General features: G+C 43.5%; 1 protein-coding gene across 3 annotated transcripts in view; it reads left to right on the top strand.

Annotated features, from left to right (window-relative positions):
- Positions 1 to 1,026: 1,026 nt before the first annotated feature.
- Positions 1,027 to 16,262, top strand: part of MCOLN2 (mucolipin TRP cation channel 2) — a 35,868-nt gene continuing 20,632 nt past the window's right edge. The window contains exons 1-3 of one of the 3 annotated variants that reach the window (XM_075936370.2): positions 1,027 to 1,491; positions 6,048 to 6,207; positions 11,809 to 11,982. In XM_075936370.2, the coding sequence (XP_075792485.2) occupies positions 1,277 to 1,491; positions 6,048 to 6,207; positions 11,809 to 11,982 (549 nt within the window). In that variant the 5' untranslated portion in view covers positions 1,027 to 1,276. Of the gene's footprint in view, positions 1,492 to 1,730; positions 1,951 to 6,047; positions 6,208 to 11,808; positions 11,983 to 16,262 lie in introns of those variants that run through there. The other 2 variants (XM_075936369.2, XM_006120274.5) reach the window with 2 other exon arrangements.

The raw sequence follows: 16,262 nt of genomic DNA, 5'->3' as shown, positions 1-16,262 counted from the left end.
AGCATCCTCCTCCTGGTGTATATTGCGGCTTTTGCCAGGGCCAAGAGGAGGTCTTGTGACTTTGTGGGACCACAGATGGACTGTGTATATATGAAAAGGTGCGGGAAAATGTGCAGCTAGAACCTCAGCAAGAGGTTTTAGAGGAGCCGGAAAAGGGGCTGCAATCTGGCACATTCTAGGTATGCACATGCCAGGTTTTCCCTCATCTTGCAAAAGGGGAAGGTGTCTGGGATGGAAATGAACCACGCCAGGTACATGCCTGCGCTCACAGATCCGTAAAGGAGCTGCCAACTGATGTCTCAGATGGGCCATGGGATTAAGGTGGAATACACACTGGCCCATTGGGGTTCCCCACCCTGGACGGGTCTTAGACAGTCCTTCCATTTGGTATCAGGGTGGGTCAAGAGGGTGAAGAAATGCAACCTATGGAGCACAAGCGTGCACAGATGATCCTTAGGGGCAGTTTGAAAATAGACCGGCTGCAAATTCTGCAGCAGGCTTGTGGTCCAGGGATGGGAAAGCCGGGGGAAGGAGGGAAGCCAGCAGAACAGGGGCCTAAGAAAAAGGGCAGGAGGGCTTGCAGTGAGGGGGAGAGCGGAGCATCCCCTCTTGCCAGGCTCGCTGCAGGAAATGGAGAGCGGTCTGCGACAAAGCCGCCTTCACCTCCTGGAGTATGCGCAGGAGAGTTTGAAGGGTGGAGAGCTCCATGTGCTGCAAGTGCTCAGGGGCTCCAGCCAGTCCCCTTTGTCAGTCGAGGAAGGCCCTGACCGTGGGAGTTACCAATTGCTAATCCAGTGACTCCCTGTTGCCTGCAGAGGAGTGGTGGTGAGACACGTGCTTACTCCCCGCGGGGCACTTCCGTGGCGGGGCAGGCTCCTGCCGCCAGGTGGAAGCGCTGTTGGGAATGGCAACTTGGCAGCCCTGCCTAGCTGGAGTCCCGGGCCCCACTGCAGGGCAGCCAAGAGCTGTGGGCTCTAAGGGAAGAGCTAGCGAAGAGCAGCCCTGCTACGGCCAACAACCTGGGTAGAGGGGTCCGGGGAAGGCCCCTGGGGACGGAAATAAACCCCGAGGCCGGGGCACGTGGAGGCTGCGGCGACGCTACACACGTGGGCTGCTATTGGCAGCAGCGGCCCCGATCCCGCGCTGCGCGGCGAGCCCCAGCGCCAGGGCCCTGCTTTAAAACCAAGGCGCGCCCGGCGGCTGGCCGCGGGGGTGGGTGTCAGCGCTGCAGCCAGGCCAGGGGGCGCCCCGGCTCCGAGCGCTGCCTGCCCTGCCAATGCTCAGCGCTGGCGCCGGGCGCCCTGTCCCCGCCACTGCTCTGTTCCGGGCGCCACGTGACCGCGGATCCGGCTTAGCGCGGCTGCCCCTGGCCGGCGGCTGCATGGGTCCGGCGCCCCGCTGTGAGCGCGCCGCTCCGGGCAGCAGGGGCCGGGCGTGCGCCATGGACCTGTCGGCGGGGTACTTGGCCAGGGGCCGGGTGTTGGTGGCCAGGTGAGCTGGGCGCGTGGCTCGTGCTTCGGTGGGTGTCTCCGGGGGGGCAGGGCCACAGGAGCGAGCTGGGAAGCACCCCGGTTTTTCAGGGGGCTGGAACCCGTCAATTCCCCTCCCACCGCCCCGGCGCCCTGCTTTGCACTGAGGGAGCCTCGGCATCTCCCCACTGGCCAAGCGGGGCTGTTGCATGACTTGGCTTGGTGTTTAAAACCGCGCCTGCCCCAGTGCCTGGGACTCGGGGAGCAAACGCGGGCGGGCTGGTGTTATTTCTCCTACTGCTGCTGTTCTCCATTGCGTGGGCGGGAAGAGCCTCTTGCAGTGTCCTGCTTAAGTTGTTGCTGTCCACAGCTGGGCATGGAGCACTATAAATGAAATCCCAAAAGGAGAGGAAAGGAGACTGTTAAATGCTCCTTAAAACGTGTGCAGCTTTTATAACTGCAAGTGTTGCTAATAATGGGGGTAAGAACACTGACTTTTTTAAGTGTTTTTTTTGGGGTGGTGGAGGATATATTTACATGGCATTTTCAGGTACCCCGGTCTGGCTTTTCTTTCGCTTGCACTGATCTAAGGCATGAGTAATGCTGTTGAAGTCCATGGAGTCTGAGCAGCCCAAGGCATTTGAGCTTTGCTGAAGTGGAGGATACAGAAGTTGGGGGCAATGGAAAGAGTTTTTAATGGCCTAGGAATTGCTGGTGAACAGCAACGGCAGCCATCACAACAAAAGCTTTCATCCACTATATTTTTAACCATGTGTGTTAAAATATCATTCCTTAAACAATGTATTGCTTCCACTATAGTACCTTTGTCTATCTAGTCTGTTTCCTACCACATACTACCTCCATCCATGCTCATCCCCATGGCTGTATAATATTGCTGCAGGTTTCAGCTCAAAGCAGCAGGCTGGGGGGGAGGGCTGAGGAGCCAGCCAGTGCTGGGTTAATACATATTTGGGTGTTAGAGAAACCAGTGGTTTCTGCCAACACTGAAGAACAGAGTTGTCATTCCGTGTAATATTTTCAGTCATGAGATAGGTGGCCACCTCTGTGTATGTGCTGCTTATATGCAACCACAGAGACCTTTGGATCCAGTAACTTCCTTTCAAGGAGGCTGTTCATAGTAGTTCAGTTTATTCACTATTTAGTACTGTACTGTGAGAGGATTGAAGCGAACATTTTGTCATGCTTTTATTAATCTCAAGGCACTTCTGTTTTGTACTGCAGAAATTAAGACTGCAGTGAATTTAGGCCTCATCCTCCTCAGGATTTGTCACATATCTTTAAAATTTCCAATTAATGTTTAAAAAAAAAAGTTAGAATATTCCTTGTGCTCATTCAATACCTGATCCTCTTACAGTTGTGTCTGAAAACTATGCATGAATCCTGTCAAGGGTGTCTCAGCCTGCCACAGTTGATTCTGTAACAGCTCTGCCCACATTGACCTTCTATACATTGTAACATGTCATAGTTGAATTATTTGATACAACAGTGACTATGACTGAACAGCCTTTAGAGATCAGGGCAAATAGTGACTAGCTGCATTTAATCACAGTTAGCTGACGCTGATTATGATTTACTCTGGGCTATGCTAATCTGTCGATCATGGGCCCTTCTTGTCTGTTGGTCTCTTTCTCCATATAGTGATTTGAGATCTGCTGATGAAAAGCTGTATATAAGAGCTAAGTATCATCACTCTTATTATGGTTAGCATCCTGTAAACTTATCTACATTTTTCATAATTATATTTGAACAAGATACAAAATGTTGTAATGTAGACAAATCCATTTGTGCTAAATTCACCCATCATAGGTATCGGGGCGGGATCTCTGTGTTAAAGTCACTAATCCTGGCAGTATTTAATAGAAGAGGGCAGTCATGCTAAAGAATAAGACTAGAAAAGAGGAGACCTGAGTGTTTCTGACTGCACTACCTTACAAGATTTGGTCAAAATCTTTGTGTCTAGATATGACCTTGATTTTGGCTATCTTAAAATGCATGTTGCTCGAATGAGGCCACTTTAACAAGAAGTTAAGGCCAGTCTATATATATGGCCTATCCCCATAACTATTTACTACTCCGAGTTTTGTGTCGTCATACAAACTTCACCAGCAATCATTTAATGTTGTCTCAAAAATAATTGATACACATATTGGATAATATTGGAGCAAAAATAAGGGTCCTTGTGGTACTCCACTGGAAGCACCCTCTTCACCGATGTTTACATAGTGCTATTTTGTTATCAATTATCATGCAGGACTAAGTCAAATGCCTTACAGAATTCTAAGTTAAATTATGTCAACATAGCTACCTTTATCAATCACGTTTGTTATCTTAAACAATTCTTTATTAATTGCATTCTTATTTTTGCAATATTTGCTTTTCAGTTACCTTTTCAAATACTGGTATGAGATTAGTTTTTTCCAGTTTTCTGACATTTTCTCAGTGCTTCAGTACTCATTTAAAAATTAATGTTAATGGTTCACAGAACTTTGACCAATTCTTTTAATACTCTAGGGTGCTAGTTATTCAGTCAAGAACTTTTTAAAACCTGTAATTATAGTAGCTGCAGTTTAACGGCCTCCCTAGTAAGTATTACACTAAAATACGAATACTTCATTCTGCTTTTCAAAATACAGATAGATATTCTATATTCACCAGAATAGAAAATGTTACCATCTTTATCTAGTATTGGATCTGTGCCATTTATAGCATTTCATATGTTCCTGCTATATTCAAAGACTTTTATTTTCATTAACCTTACAAACTAGCAGTTAGAAAATACCTTCAGCTTCCCTTACCAATTGTCTGTATCAGTTGTGATGATTAAGGATAAGGCATTTTGAATGGCAAGGGCTACATAAAAGTAAAAGTGCTGCTATTAATCGACTTGATTTTTTTTTCTTTAGATTGGGTAATGTAAAACACAACTACAGTAACAAAAAAACTCCCTCTCCAAATAGTATGTACTAATGTTTTAAAGAAAATTCATTTAAAAAAACCCACCTTGTTGATGTTTCTAAAGCTTTTTGTCAATATCTGACTAGACAGTGTACTGCTGTCAAATGCATAAAGGATGCAAACTGGGGGGGGGGGGGCTGGCAGAAACTTTTTTTTTTGGCTAATTACTATATCTGAAAGCTATTTTTAAGTGTTATTGCCAACAACAAGAGGTATAACATTTTTCAGGCAGGTATATATGAATTCATGTTGATAACCCTTTAAACATTTTCTTAATATGGATCAAAGTAGCCCAGTTTGGTTCTTTTTTTTTTTTCTTAGGAAACTTTACAATTAGCCCACCCCTATTTTTTTTTCTGAAGCTATCTAAGCATTTTTATAATTCTGTTTGACTGAACTCCTTATACCTCCTTTTTTTTAATAGAACCATAAAAGTAGTCACTGTGTAATAAACCTAACCTTTGGGCTTCAGTGATAAAATCTGTTTCTCCTTGTTAACGTGGGAGTGGTACTGTATTCCTCTTCTAGTCTTGAAAGTAACTTACACAGTTTTTCAGAAGAGGATTGGTTTTTCAAATCATGAGCTTTGTGGGAGTATACTTCATGCAACATACAGTACATTATAGAATTCAAAACCGTAAGTACATTATACATTGCATATAGACCAGATCAAACAAAGATCAGATATGAATGCATGTTTGAAAACTTTAAATGTTTTCATGCATCAGCCAACACTGGGAAACTGCTATGCTAATACATAACTTTAAGATATTGGAAATATTTTTCTGGAAGTGGAACATGAGTGGAGCTACTGTACTTTCAAATGAATTTATCTTTAATTAGGAAAAAATGTACAAGTTGAGTCCAGATCTGTAGGACTTGAATAGGATGTCAGCACTTGCTGCATTTGAAATAAAATATGACAAAATGTGAGAAGAGAAGGGGAAGGGCAAGTTTTCAATTTTGTCACTGTACATCAATTTCTACAAGCGAACCGAATATGTTCCTAAATGTAATACCAAATAATGTTTGTTTATACATAAAACAAGATGTTTTGGTGTGTTTTGAGCTGTTTAGTTTTATAGTGAATTTAATGCTTGTAAAAAAAGTGCCCAACTGATGGGCTTGTAAACTAAAAAAAACCCTATGTACAGAAAGTAAAAGTGCAGGTTTTCTCATGCTGCATTGTGAGTGTGCTCTGACCTTTTGTCTCTGAATGCTTTTATGTGGCGTTTAAGTATTAAAGGAAGAGTGTGATTTGTATAGACAAAATGCTTCAAAGTGTTTAGATTTAATGAGTAGATATTCGCTTAGCTTTTTTTTTTTTTTTTTAAATATAAAGTTCATTCATTGGGTGGAGGTATTTTGGAGAATTGTCATTTTAAACATTATGTAGAGATGTGCAGTTGATATAGAATAATGTGAAGAAATAAATTTGATAATTACATTTTAAAAAGAAAATCTTTCATTTTACTAATAAAATTTCACTCCAGTTTGTACAGATCTAAGTTAAACAGATATTTGTGAGATGAATCTATAATATATAGGAAGTTTCTGCCAAGACATTCTGCAGGTTTCTAATTACCATATTATTTATGGCAGACGTATGATGACTCAGCCAGATTCAGATCTAGAAGAGGATGCTCTAAAGGAGGATTTGAAGTTTTACTTTATGAACCCATGTGAAAAATACAGAGCCAGACGTCAAATCCCATGGAAACTGGGTTTGCAGATTCTAAAGATTGTTATGGTTACCACACAGGTAACAGATATTTATGTTTTTTATATTCTTACAAAGTGTAATATGATATGTAGGTGGAGGAACAAATAAATGGTCTTGGAGTGTTGTTTCCCTTGGTTATTCTTTAATTATCTAAACTTCATTACTGGGGGGGAAAAAGATCAGAGATGAAGAAAGAACACTCTCTTAAAATTTAAGTGAGAGTGGCTGTTATGGGAGGAAACAGTATCAACTAAACTTCTAAATCTGTGGTGTCTGACCAGTTCTGAAACAGTAGCCACTATAGCAAACTAGCCACATTCAACTGGCCAAATAGCCACATGTGGCTTAGGGATGTAACAGTGTAGTTGATTAACTGATTATCCAGTAAGCAAAAGCTTTGTAGGTTAATGCTATAGACTACAGGCATTCTCCCTCCCCCGCCCCCAACAGGGGCTGCTGCTACCCTACACTGCTGCCTCTGTATCAGAGGCAGAAGCACAGGGTGACGGCAGCCAGTCCACGAGGGAAACTGGTTTTTAAACTGGCTCTCCTTGCGGACCAGCTCCTGCCTGGCATGCCACACAGAGTGGCATGGCACTCCTTGGGAGTGGGGCTGGAGTGCACTGGCTGCCAGCCCCGCCCCCAGGGACTATAGAATAGTCAACTAATCGATAAGAATTCATGAGGTTACTCGACTATTCAGTTAACTGATATTTAACATCCCTAATGTGGCTACCATGTTGGACACTATAGTTCTAAGTTTTTTCTTTGGTCGCCTCCTTGGTGCTAACTGGAGCAATTTCAGTGAGGGCTTAACAGTGAAATAGAAGATCAGATACTGCCAAAAGATATTTTGTTTTCAAAACATTTCTCCCCCAGTCCCCCCAACTCAAACACCTGATTATGTATTCTATCAGTGGTGGGGAACCTTTTTTGGGTTGAGGGCTGCTGACCCACAGAAAAGTCTGTTGGGGACTGCACACAAGTGAGAAGTGCAAAAACAAAAACCTTCACTGACACAGCCCTTATTGAGAGGGAGAAAGATGTTCACCACATTCCCCTTGCACATCAGAGCCTTGGGAGGCCCAAGCTAGTAGACTTTGTGGCTCCAGCCTGCAGGAGGATGGACTGGGAAGAGAGAGGACTGGAGCACCAGCACGGGCCTCCCTAATTTCAGGGGTGAGCCCCAAGCCTCAGAGGCTAGATCCAGGCATGCTGGGGGCTGCATCCGGCCCCTGGGCCTTAGGTTCTCCACCCTTGGATTGTATGAGTCTGTGTTGTTTAGGTTCATTGGAGTGCTGTGGCATACACTTTGGACCTTTTGCTTTCCACAGCACCTCATCTCCCCGTTACTCTCAAGAGAGTATTGTATTGTCCCCAGAGTTCTATTCCAGCAATTGCAGAGCCTGTACTACTAATGTTACCAGCAACTCTGAATGTTTGGTTTGTATTTGCAAATGCTCTTCTGACTGGCAGGAGCGGATTGTTTGTTTGCTGGACAGATAAAATTGTGAGCCATTCTCTCCCCAAGTGATGGCTTACAGACAGTGCGTTAACATGGATAGAGAGTCAAATTAGCAATTTGTTTAGGTCTCTAAAGTACAGGAATTTTAAGTGTGAGATTTAACAAAATGGCATTAAATGTATAGCTCCTAAACGTACACTGAACTGCTGGAGTCAACATCTAAAATTAACAGATCTGCTGGAATGGAGCAATGTGCCCGGCTGTTACCTCTGGTTAGTATCCTCCAGTTCTCCTTCTACCCAAAGAGGATGATCTCAGCCTTCCAAAAACAAAATAAAACCCCTCCACCATTGCCTGCATGAATGCAGGAGTAGCAGTGGGGGGAAGCGCTAATGTAGACAGAGCTCCAGGCAATGGAGCATTCTAACCACTGTGCTGTCTGGACAAGACCAGGTAAAATGCCTCTGGTAACAGAAATCTTGTTTTCATTAGTGCTGTTGCAATTGCTAGCGAAGCTTTGCTGCTGTTGAGAACAATGGGTAGGCCTTTTTTTGGGTGAACTGGCGTAGGGAAGACTAGTATGAGCACAGCCATGATAATACTAATTCTATCAGCATTTCTTTCTGAATATTATCACAAGCTATGAGGTAATGTTGTCTTCCTTGATTCTACCTAACCCATCCCATGCCCTATATCCCCAGTCAAAATCCACCCTAGCCCATAAGCATTAGGGACTGAGCTGGCAATTAAACTTCTGGATTGCTGTGATTGCTCTCCCAATTTCTCCTCTGCTTGATCTCTGGTCTGGGCCTAATTTGGCTGCCTTGGGCAGAAGAGATGCAGTACTGTTTTCTTTGAGACTACCAGCCAATTCAGGTACCTGGGCTTGTGTGGAATCTTTCAGTGGTGCGGTGAAATGGCTGTCACTTTTGGTCCATGTTCAGCAGCTGATTGGGTAGCCAGAATGAAGAAGCAATAAAATGACTGAAGGGAAATACATTTCTACTTAATGTGGGCAGTCTTGTATGGGCAGGTCTGTAAGAGCATCCTTGAGTTTTGGATTGAGGTCAAGCTCTGTGGAGGTGATTTTTTTTTTTTTTGGTGTTCTTTGCACTTATTTTTTTTTTACAGGATTGTCCATCAGCTAGCTGTCTATCTGTCTGAGAAACCCTGGAGTTTCAGTATGTTAATTTATATGGCTTCTTCTGTATAGTAAGGTGAAGTCAACTTGTTTTTTCTTTTCTGGATTTCAGAAGTGGCTCCTGTCCTAGTATCAGTATATTTTTAGTGCAAATTTGTGTTGGGAGAGCCCCTCCTAACGATTCCACGTGTCCCCCAAATCAAGACTGACAGCAAGCTCTAATGTACTGATTATTTAGAAATTGTCATTAATTCATCCATAGGATTTATGTTAACAGTTTTGCAATCCAAAGAGCATCTAACTAGAACTGCTAAATGCCCTAAAGAATCTTGCCAACTTTCTGGCCAGAATTCAACACTTGTTCTGAAGGCCGTGCAGATATAACTAGGCACTGATGACCTGGAATCCCCTGTTCAGGTCATTCTGGCTGCAATCTTACATAAATAGTTCACTGTGAATAGCATTGCTTTGTGTACTTACTTAGGCTGGCGCTAGCTAGTTACCATCAAGGAGAGACAAAGTACTCACTGCGGTAATTTTATTTTTATATTTAAAGAGAGCTTGTCAGACGGTCAGTTTTCTTACAAGAATAGGGGCTTGCTTGCCTTTTAGTGGCAAGTTCTTTTTATTCTCTCTCCTCCCTAGTTCAGTTGATTTCTTACAGATCTTAAAAAAATGATGCCTGGCCTCAAAGAACCAAACCTTTTAATCTGAAGCTGAGTTTAAAAGCTTGGGAGGAAGAGACAATGCTCTGGTGAGTCCCTAGGTCCCTTATTCCCTTGCTGCTGGGTTTGGGACGAGTGAGATTCCTATTGTCTGGGATCTCTGTTCATAGAGTCCATTTGTGTATTAGCCTCTGACTTATGGAAGGGATATAGGGCAACTCTGCTAGTCTACATAAATCCCCATGAACAACTTCAGTGCCTGCCTCTGCTGCTAATCATAGCTTCCGCAAAGCAGGACCTGCATGAAATCACCTTCATTTTTGTCACTTTCAATGCTGATCACAGGTTTTGAATAATTTTGTTTTCTTCTGGTGCAGTACTCAGCAGCAGACAAACTAGTGCTGTCTGCAGGCTCAGGAAGATAGCCACTTTCATGCAGATCTGTATTGAGGCTAGTACTCTTTTCTTCAATGAAAGGTTAGATTATGCAGAAACAGATGGGTCCAAACACACATTTTCCATTAATCATCAAGAGTTTGTTTATTCAAGCTCTGTTTCCCCTCCTTTTGCTCAATTCAAGCTCCCATTGAGCTTCCAATTATCTTATATTGTTCTTCTTTCATGCCAAAATATATGTGGAGTAAACCACTTAAATTTTTTGTATGTAAATTTGTTTTTAAAAGAGGTCTTAAAATGTGGTGATAGTTAGGAAAGTGGCTAAGTAAAAATGGTAAGTTTTTGATCACTCTATCCCTGTGTGCATTCATATTTGTATCTTACACTACAGACAGTTTTTTAAATACTTTTATCTATAAAGGCTCTGTATTGCTGTGGATTAGTGGACTGGATTCTCTTCTGTCTCCTGCATCATCAACAAAAACTGCTAACTAAATTCTAATTACACACAAGCCTTATTACTGGTGGTGTGCCAGAACACAGCTTATTCAGTTACAGACTAACATAGCTACCCCTCTGAAACTTTAGAACACAGCTTGACATTCAGATCTTAGGGTGAGCCGGCAATTAGAAAAATGTGTCAATTCCATAAAGAAGTGCTTGTGTATAAACTTGAAACTACATTGTTATTTTTAGCCAGCTTATTACTATAAGGCTGTGTATACATTGGCCCGATCTTGCGCAAAAGTGGCCACTTTTGTGCAAAAACTTGCTGTCTGTTTACACTGCCTGCAAGTTCTTGCACAAGTACACTGACGTTCTAATGTATGAAATCAGTGCTTCTTGTGCAAGAACTCTGATGCTCCCGCTCAGGAATAAGCCCTCTTGCGCAAGAGGCTAGTGTAGACAGGCAACATGAATTTCTTGCGCAAGAAAGCCCTATGGTTAAAATGGCCATCAGAGCTTTCTTGTGCAAGAGAGCGTCTACACTGGATGCTTTTGCGCAAAAGCACATCTCTTGCGCAAACGCACATGCCAATGTAGACGCTCTCTTCTGGAAGAGTTTTTGCACAAGATCATGCCACTGTAGACGTAGCCTAATTGTATTTTTAATTGTCAAAGCTCTTGAAATTCAAAGTGATTTCTTAGATTTGAATGACTTGCCTTCTACTCATGTAGGACAAGTGGTGAATGAATTGGTTTTGCATTTTCAGGAGAACTCAGCTTTGCCAAGTCAGATAGATAGTTTCAAAAACTCACATTATGAATAAAATATTTGTTCAACTAGTTAAAAGGTGAAAATGCATCTCTTGGGCTGTACTTGATAATGATTATGCACCAAAGTGACTAAGCTCTAAAATAAAGTAGTACGTTTTCAGTATTTCATGGCATGCCTATCAATAGGAATGTAAAATCCCATTTAATTAGTTAATTGATTAAATGTTAAAGTTTAACCAATTAAATGGGAGCGAGCTGTCTGGAAAGGCACCCACGCTACAGGTAGTGGCTGCTCCAGCCCGGCTGCCTCTGGCCCCACGTGAACTGGGAGCCAGCAGCCCCCTCTTTCACCTTATTCTCTCCCTCCCCCATGGCTGCCTCTTGTGCGCTGGTGCCAACTCCCAGCTCAGGTTCTATGGGGCTGGAGCAGCCATCCTCTTTCAGTGGGCTGGGGGCTGCTCCCAGGTAACAGTTAACTGTTACTTACTGCCAGTTAATCAGTTACCCGTTGATGTACCTACATGTCAGTGAAGGGTATTTTTCAGCTTATGCAATGTGGGATTTTGTTTTCCAGGCTTTGTGGTTATCTTATATTGTTGTAATAATTTTTAAAGAGGTCTGATACTGACAATGTACAGAAACGTCTTACTTTCCAGTTTGTGCTAATTATAACTTGAAGATGTTAATCTCTGTGTTACCTTTATTAGAATACCATCCCATCATTAACATTCTAACTTGAATCTTTAATTTTTTAGCTTATTCTTTTTGGCTTGAGTAACCAGTTGGTGGTTTCCTTCAAAGAGGAGAACACTATTGCTTTTAAGCATCTATTTCTGAAAGGCTATTCAGGAGTTGATGAAGATGATTATAGTTGCAGTGTATACACACAGCAGGATGTTTATGACAGCATTTTTTTTGCTATTAATCAGGTAAGTGTTTTGTGTGTTTTTATATATAATAAACAGCATTAATCACAGTCAATAAGATGTTTCTAAGCTCCCAATTTTGGTTCTGTATAGTTTTGTATTGCAAATATCCTAACTGGTCATGTGATAAAATAAATACTCAGTTAAATTTTGCTATGTGTTTTATTTTTATGTATGTCCTGAATCTTTACTCTTACAGTTAGCTGCAACACAAACACTGAAGTTGTTCATATTAGATTATTGATTTCCAAACTTGCTGAAGCAGATGACTTAGGCTTTACTTTCAGTAGAAATGGATCTGAATATAAATACATTCCAAAAATTCATGCTTGCAGCTTAAGTGAATCACAGCTTTGTAATATGTTTGCCAGAAGTTTCAACATGGGAATGCAGTATTTCCAGGAATATCAAGACAGTAGCCTTAAGTTTAGCATGGTATTCTAAAAGGAACTTGAATTTTATATGACTCTCAAACAACTCTTAATTTTTGAAAATGATTTTTTAGAATAAAAAAAGACAGCTAAACAAAAGGTCTGTAGGAAATAAGAAATGGAAGTCCCTGCTTGTTTTAAAAAATTGAGTGCCGGGTGTCCTCTGTATTCCAGTATAAGTCATCCTTACTTGAGCCTTTCCAGTTCTGAGATCTCTGGGTACTTGTCCTGTTGAGGCTCAATTTAGAGCAGCATTAGGGTAGCTCAATATTTTGCTGTTAAGTAATGGCTCTCCTGCTGCCATTAAAGCAGTCAGGAATTGATGGAATGCAAAGGCCATCCCCCTTCTTTTGATTGCACTCCCAATTCAGGGCTCTTTGTCTTCTGGCAAATCCCCCAAGCTCTTGGAAATCCTCAGCAGAGCAAATGCATTGTTTCTACTGCTCAGATTAGACAGAATGAGGCAGGTTATCTGGGCTGTGTTGTGTGAAATGGTAACTTAAGTCATACATGTCTCTTCTCAGTTCTCCTTCAGAACTTTCCTCAGTTTCGCTGATGTTTTCATTTTACATCTGTTTTTTCTTAGCTTTTATATCTCCTTGTTTTACTGCTTCCTTCCTTTCTTCTTTTGTAGGCACTAAGACTGATTTAAAGCCCCAGCTAGAAGACTAGTGAAAGGATAGATTTGTATCATCCAGCAGGAGTCAAGTATGTGATACAGGCATCAGATATAAAGGTCTCTTTGTATGACGTCCGTATTCTATAAATGTAGAGGAGCTTTTTCCGGTCACTTAGCTTAGGTTTGTTTTAGCTCTGCAGGTTTTTACACTGAAGCCTGTTGGTTAAGAGACTTCAAGTTTTTGGTTATCAAAGAGGCCAGTGGTGGTGGGTGCCCAGTCTGAGACCTTAAAGGGGTGTGGCTTGGCTAATTTTTTTTTTTTTTTTTTTTTTCACCCAAAGAGAGTACTTAGCACTTCCTGAAAATCAAACCCCATCTAGGTTAGGGATGTAAAATCCCGTTTGTTTAGTTAACCAGGGCTGCTGCTGCTTCTGGCCCTACACAAGGTTTCTGACTCCTAGCCCACGAGTCTGCATGGACTGGGAGCCTGTTGACTCCTAGCCTGCACGGTTGGAGCAGCCCTTTGCCTGTGGTGGGCTACTCGGTAAGCATCAGTTACCCATTTTGGGTATCTCAGTTTGGGTGCCCAGAGTCACTAGTTTCTTGTCATGTGTATTCAGCAATTCCAAGGTAATTCATTCAGCCTTCCTATTGTACAATAGTAATAAAGTCTTGCAAGATTGTGGAGGACTAACTGTGTAATGGATGATTACGGTTGTTCCCAGTGAGCACAGTTGTTATCCCCATTTTACAGATGGGAAAACTGAGGCATGGAGAGGTGCAGTGACTTGCTGAAGGTTATCAGCAGGCCTTTGGTACGGCCAGGAATAGAACGCAAATCTTCTGAATCCCAGTCCTGTACATGGTTCTTTAGGCTTTACTACTCAGTATTTCATTTCCTCTACCAGTATAGATCTCTTTGCTGCATTAGTATTGTGGACCTGAACAGCCCTGAACCAGGGAGTTTGCTGGATCAGAGGAGGTCAATGCTCCCCTGCTGGCCTCTGGTCCCACTTCTGGCCACCAACCTTGTGGGCCAGCTCTTGGCAGGCAGGGCTCCAGGCTGCTGGCTCCCCTGCCACTGGAATTGAGCCTGCCCTTCTGGGGCTCCCAGCAGCGGCTTTCTGCCCCAGCTGCCCTGCCATTGACCTAGTCGGGACTCTCTGGCTGCCACCGGCCCCCCTGCCCCTGGTCTGGCTGGGACTTTCTGGTTCAGCAACATCTATGGGCCTGCTAGACCATGTATGTTGCCAAACCAGAGAGTCACGGATTTCAGAGGTTCAACCTGTATTGACAATTAAGATGAACATATAGACAAGAAAACTAAGTGCCCAGATACTGCAATGGAGGATACCTTAATAAAGTGACTAAATTCTGCCTGAACTTACCTCCTGTGTAACCCTGTTAATGGTACAGTAAACTTCCGATAATCTGGCACCGTTAGGACCCAGGGGGTGCCGGATTATCAGATATGCCGGACTATCGGAAGGGGGGGTTATGAGGGATCTGGGGTGGGGTGGAGGGGATGCCACCCTAGACCCCTCATAGCCCCCCTCCTTCCGATAGTCCGGCTCTGCCCCAGGCGTCCCTGATTCAGCCGCTGCTGAAACTGACCAGCAGCGGCTGAATCGGGGACACCTGGGGCAAAACAGCTGGAGTGCTGCCGGGTTGGTCTGGTAGCGCTGACCCTTGGCGCAGTGAGACAAACCCGGCAGCACCCCAGCTGCTCTTGGGGACGCCTGGGGCAGAGCAGCTGAGGTGCTGCTGGGTTGGTCCCACAGCGCCGCTCCTTGGTGCTACTGGACCAACCCGGCAGCACCCCAGCTGTTCTGTCCCAGGTGTCCCCAAGTCAGCCGCTGCTGAAACTGACCAGCGGCTGATTCTAGGAAGCCCGAGGCAGAACTGCTCTGCCCTGGGCTTCCTGGAGTCAGCCGCTGATCAGTATCAGCAGCGGTTGAATCTGGGACAGCTGGGGTGCTGCCGGGTTGGTCCCGCAGCCCCGAGGGGCAGCGCTACGGGACCTACCAGGAGCACTCCAGCTGCTTTGCCCCCGGCTTCCCCGATTCAGCCGCTGGTCAGTTTTAGCAGCGGCTGAATCGGGGAAGCTGGGGGCAGAGCAGCTCCAATGGTCTGGCTGCCCGGAGCACTTCTGGGTCCCTGATGGTGCTGGACCATCAGATGCTGGAATATCAGAGTTTTACTGTAATTGTGTTTATGGGAGGTAAGTCAGGACAGAATTTGATCTGGAGGACGGGATTCTCAATTGTGCCCTGTCGTGACTAAGAGTTTAGTAGGGAGAGCTTGTCTTTTATCATATCCTAATAAACCTTAAATTCTAAATGAGAGAATTTTTTAAAACTAATCATGTTGGAACTCACCTGTAGCTGAATAGAAGTCAAAAGCTATTTTCTCTCAATGTACAATTTTTCCATTTCTATTTCTGTGTGTTTGAAGATGTCAGCTCCCCTGCACTTCGTTTCATTGCTGTAGTAATCTGCCCAACTTTGTGTGTGTGGATGTGTATTGTCTAGTAAATGTGGTGTTTTGCTATTGAATAGTCAGTGCAGCAACTCCTCTCCACTTTGTTCTGATAATGGGTAGAAAAATGAATAAAATGACTTGGGTCTGACTGTTTTGCTTGTCTGGCCTAACAGTGTTGGAGTGGAAATTGGGAAGAACTCACACCCTGATCTTTGTCTGTAAAGTGGTTTGCCCTGGATCTTGTGGGGGTTGGGGGGGGGAGGGGGGTTAGGGTAGACTAACAACTTGCTAAACCTGCTATATTTCTGTCAGGACTTTAATCTTTTACATTTATAATCTTTTAAACTCCCTTTTTCACATAGTAATGTCTTTTCATCTAAGATCTTGAAGCCCTTCAAACTAGCACGCTGAACATGCCTATAAGGCTGGCACATAATATATGCCTGAAGAGAATGTTGTTGAAGTAGCTGGAGTACAAGTAACTCATGAGTCCTGCCTGGCTCCTAAAGTATGTTCCAGGCTCTGTTACTGGCTACCTATGTGACCTTTGAGAAGTCCTTGTAGAATAAAATATATATTCACCTGCCTTGTAGGAATCTTGAGGTTTGATTACTTTTGAGATTCTTGAATCACATACTTTCTATTTGTTTTGTATAACAAGTTTATGAAAAGCTGATACTGTGGACCATTAAATTTTGTTACTGGGGGGGGGGGGGTGGAACAAATTTAAATGAACATAACCAAAGAAAATA

The sequence above is a fragment of the Pelodiscus sinensis genome, chromosome 9 (genome assembly GCF_052426305.1).
Source record: "Pelodiscus sinensis isolate ZL-2025 chromosome 9, ASM5242630v1, whole genome shotgun sequence".
Lineage (NCBI taxonomy): Eukaryota > Metazoa > Chordata > Testudines > Trionychidae > Pelodiscus > Pelodiscus sinensis.
The sequence above is the reverse complement of the archived record's forward strand: the minus strand, read 5'-3'. Positions and strand labels throughout refer to the sequence as shown.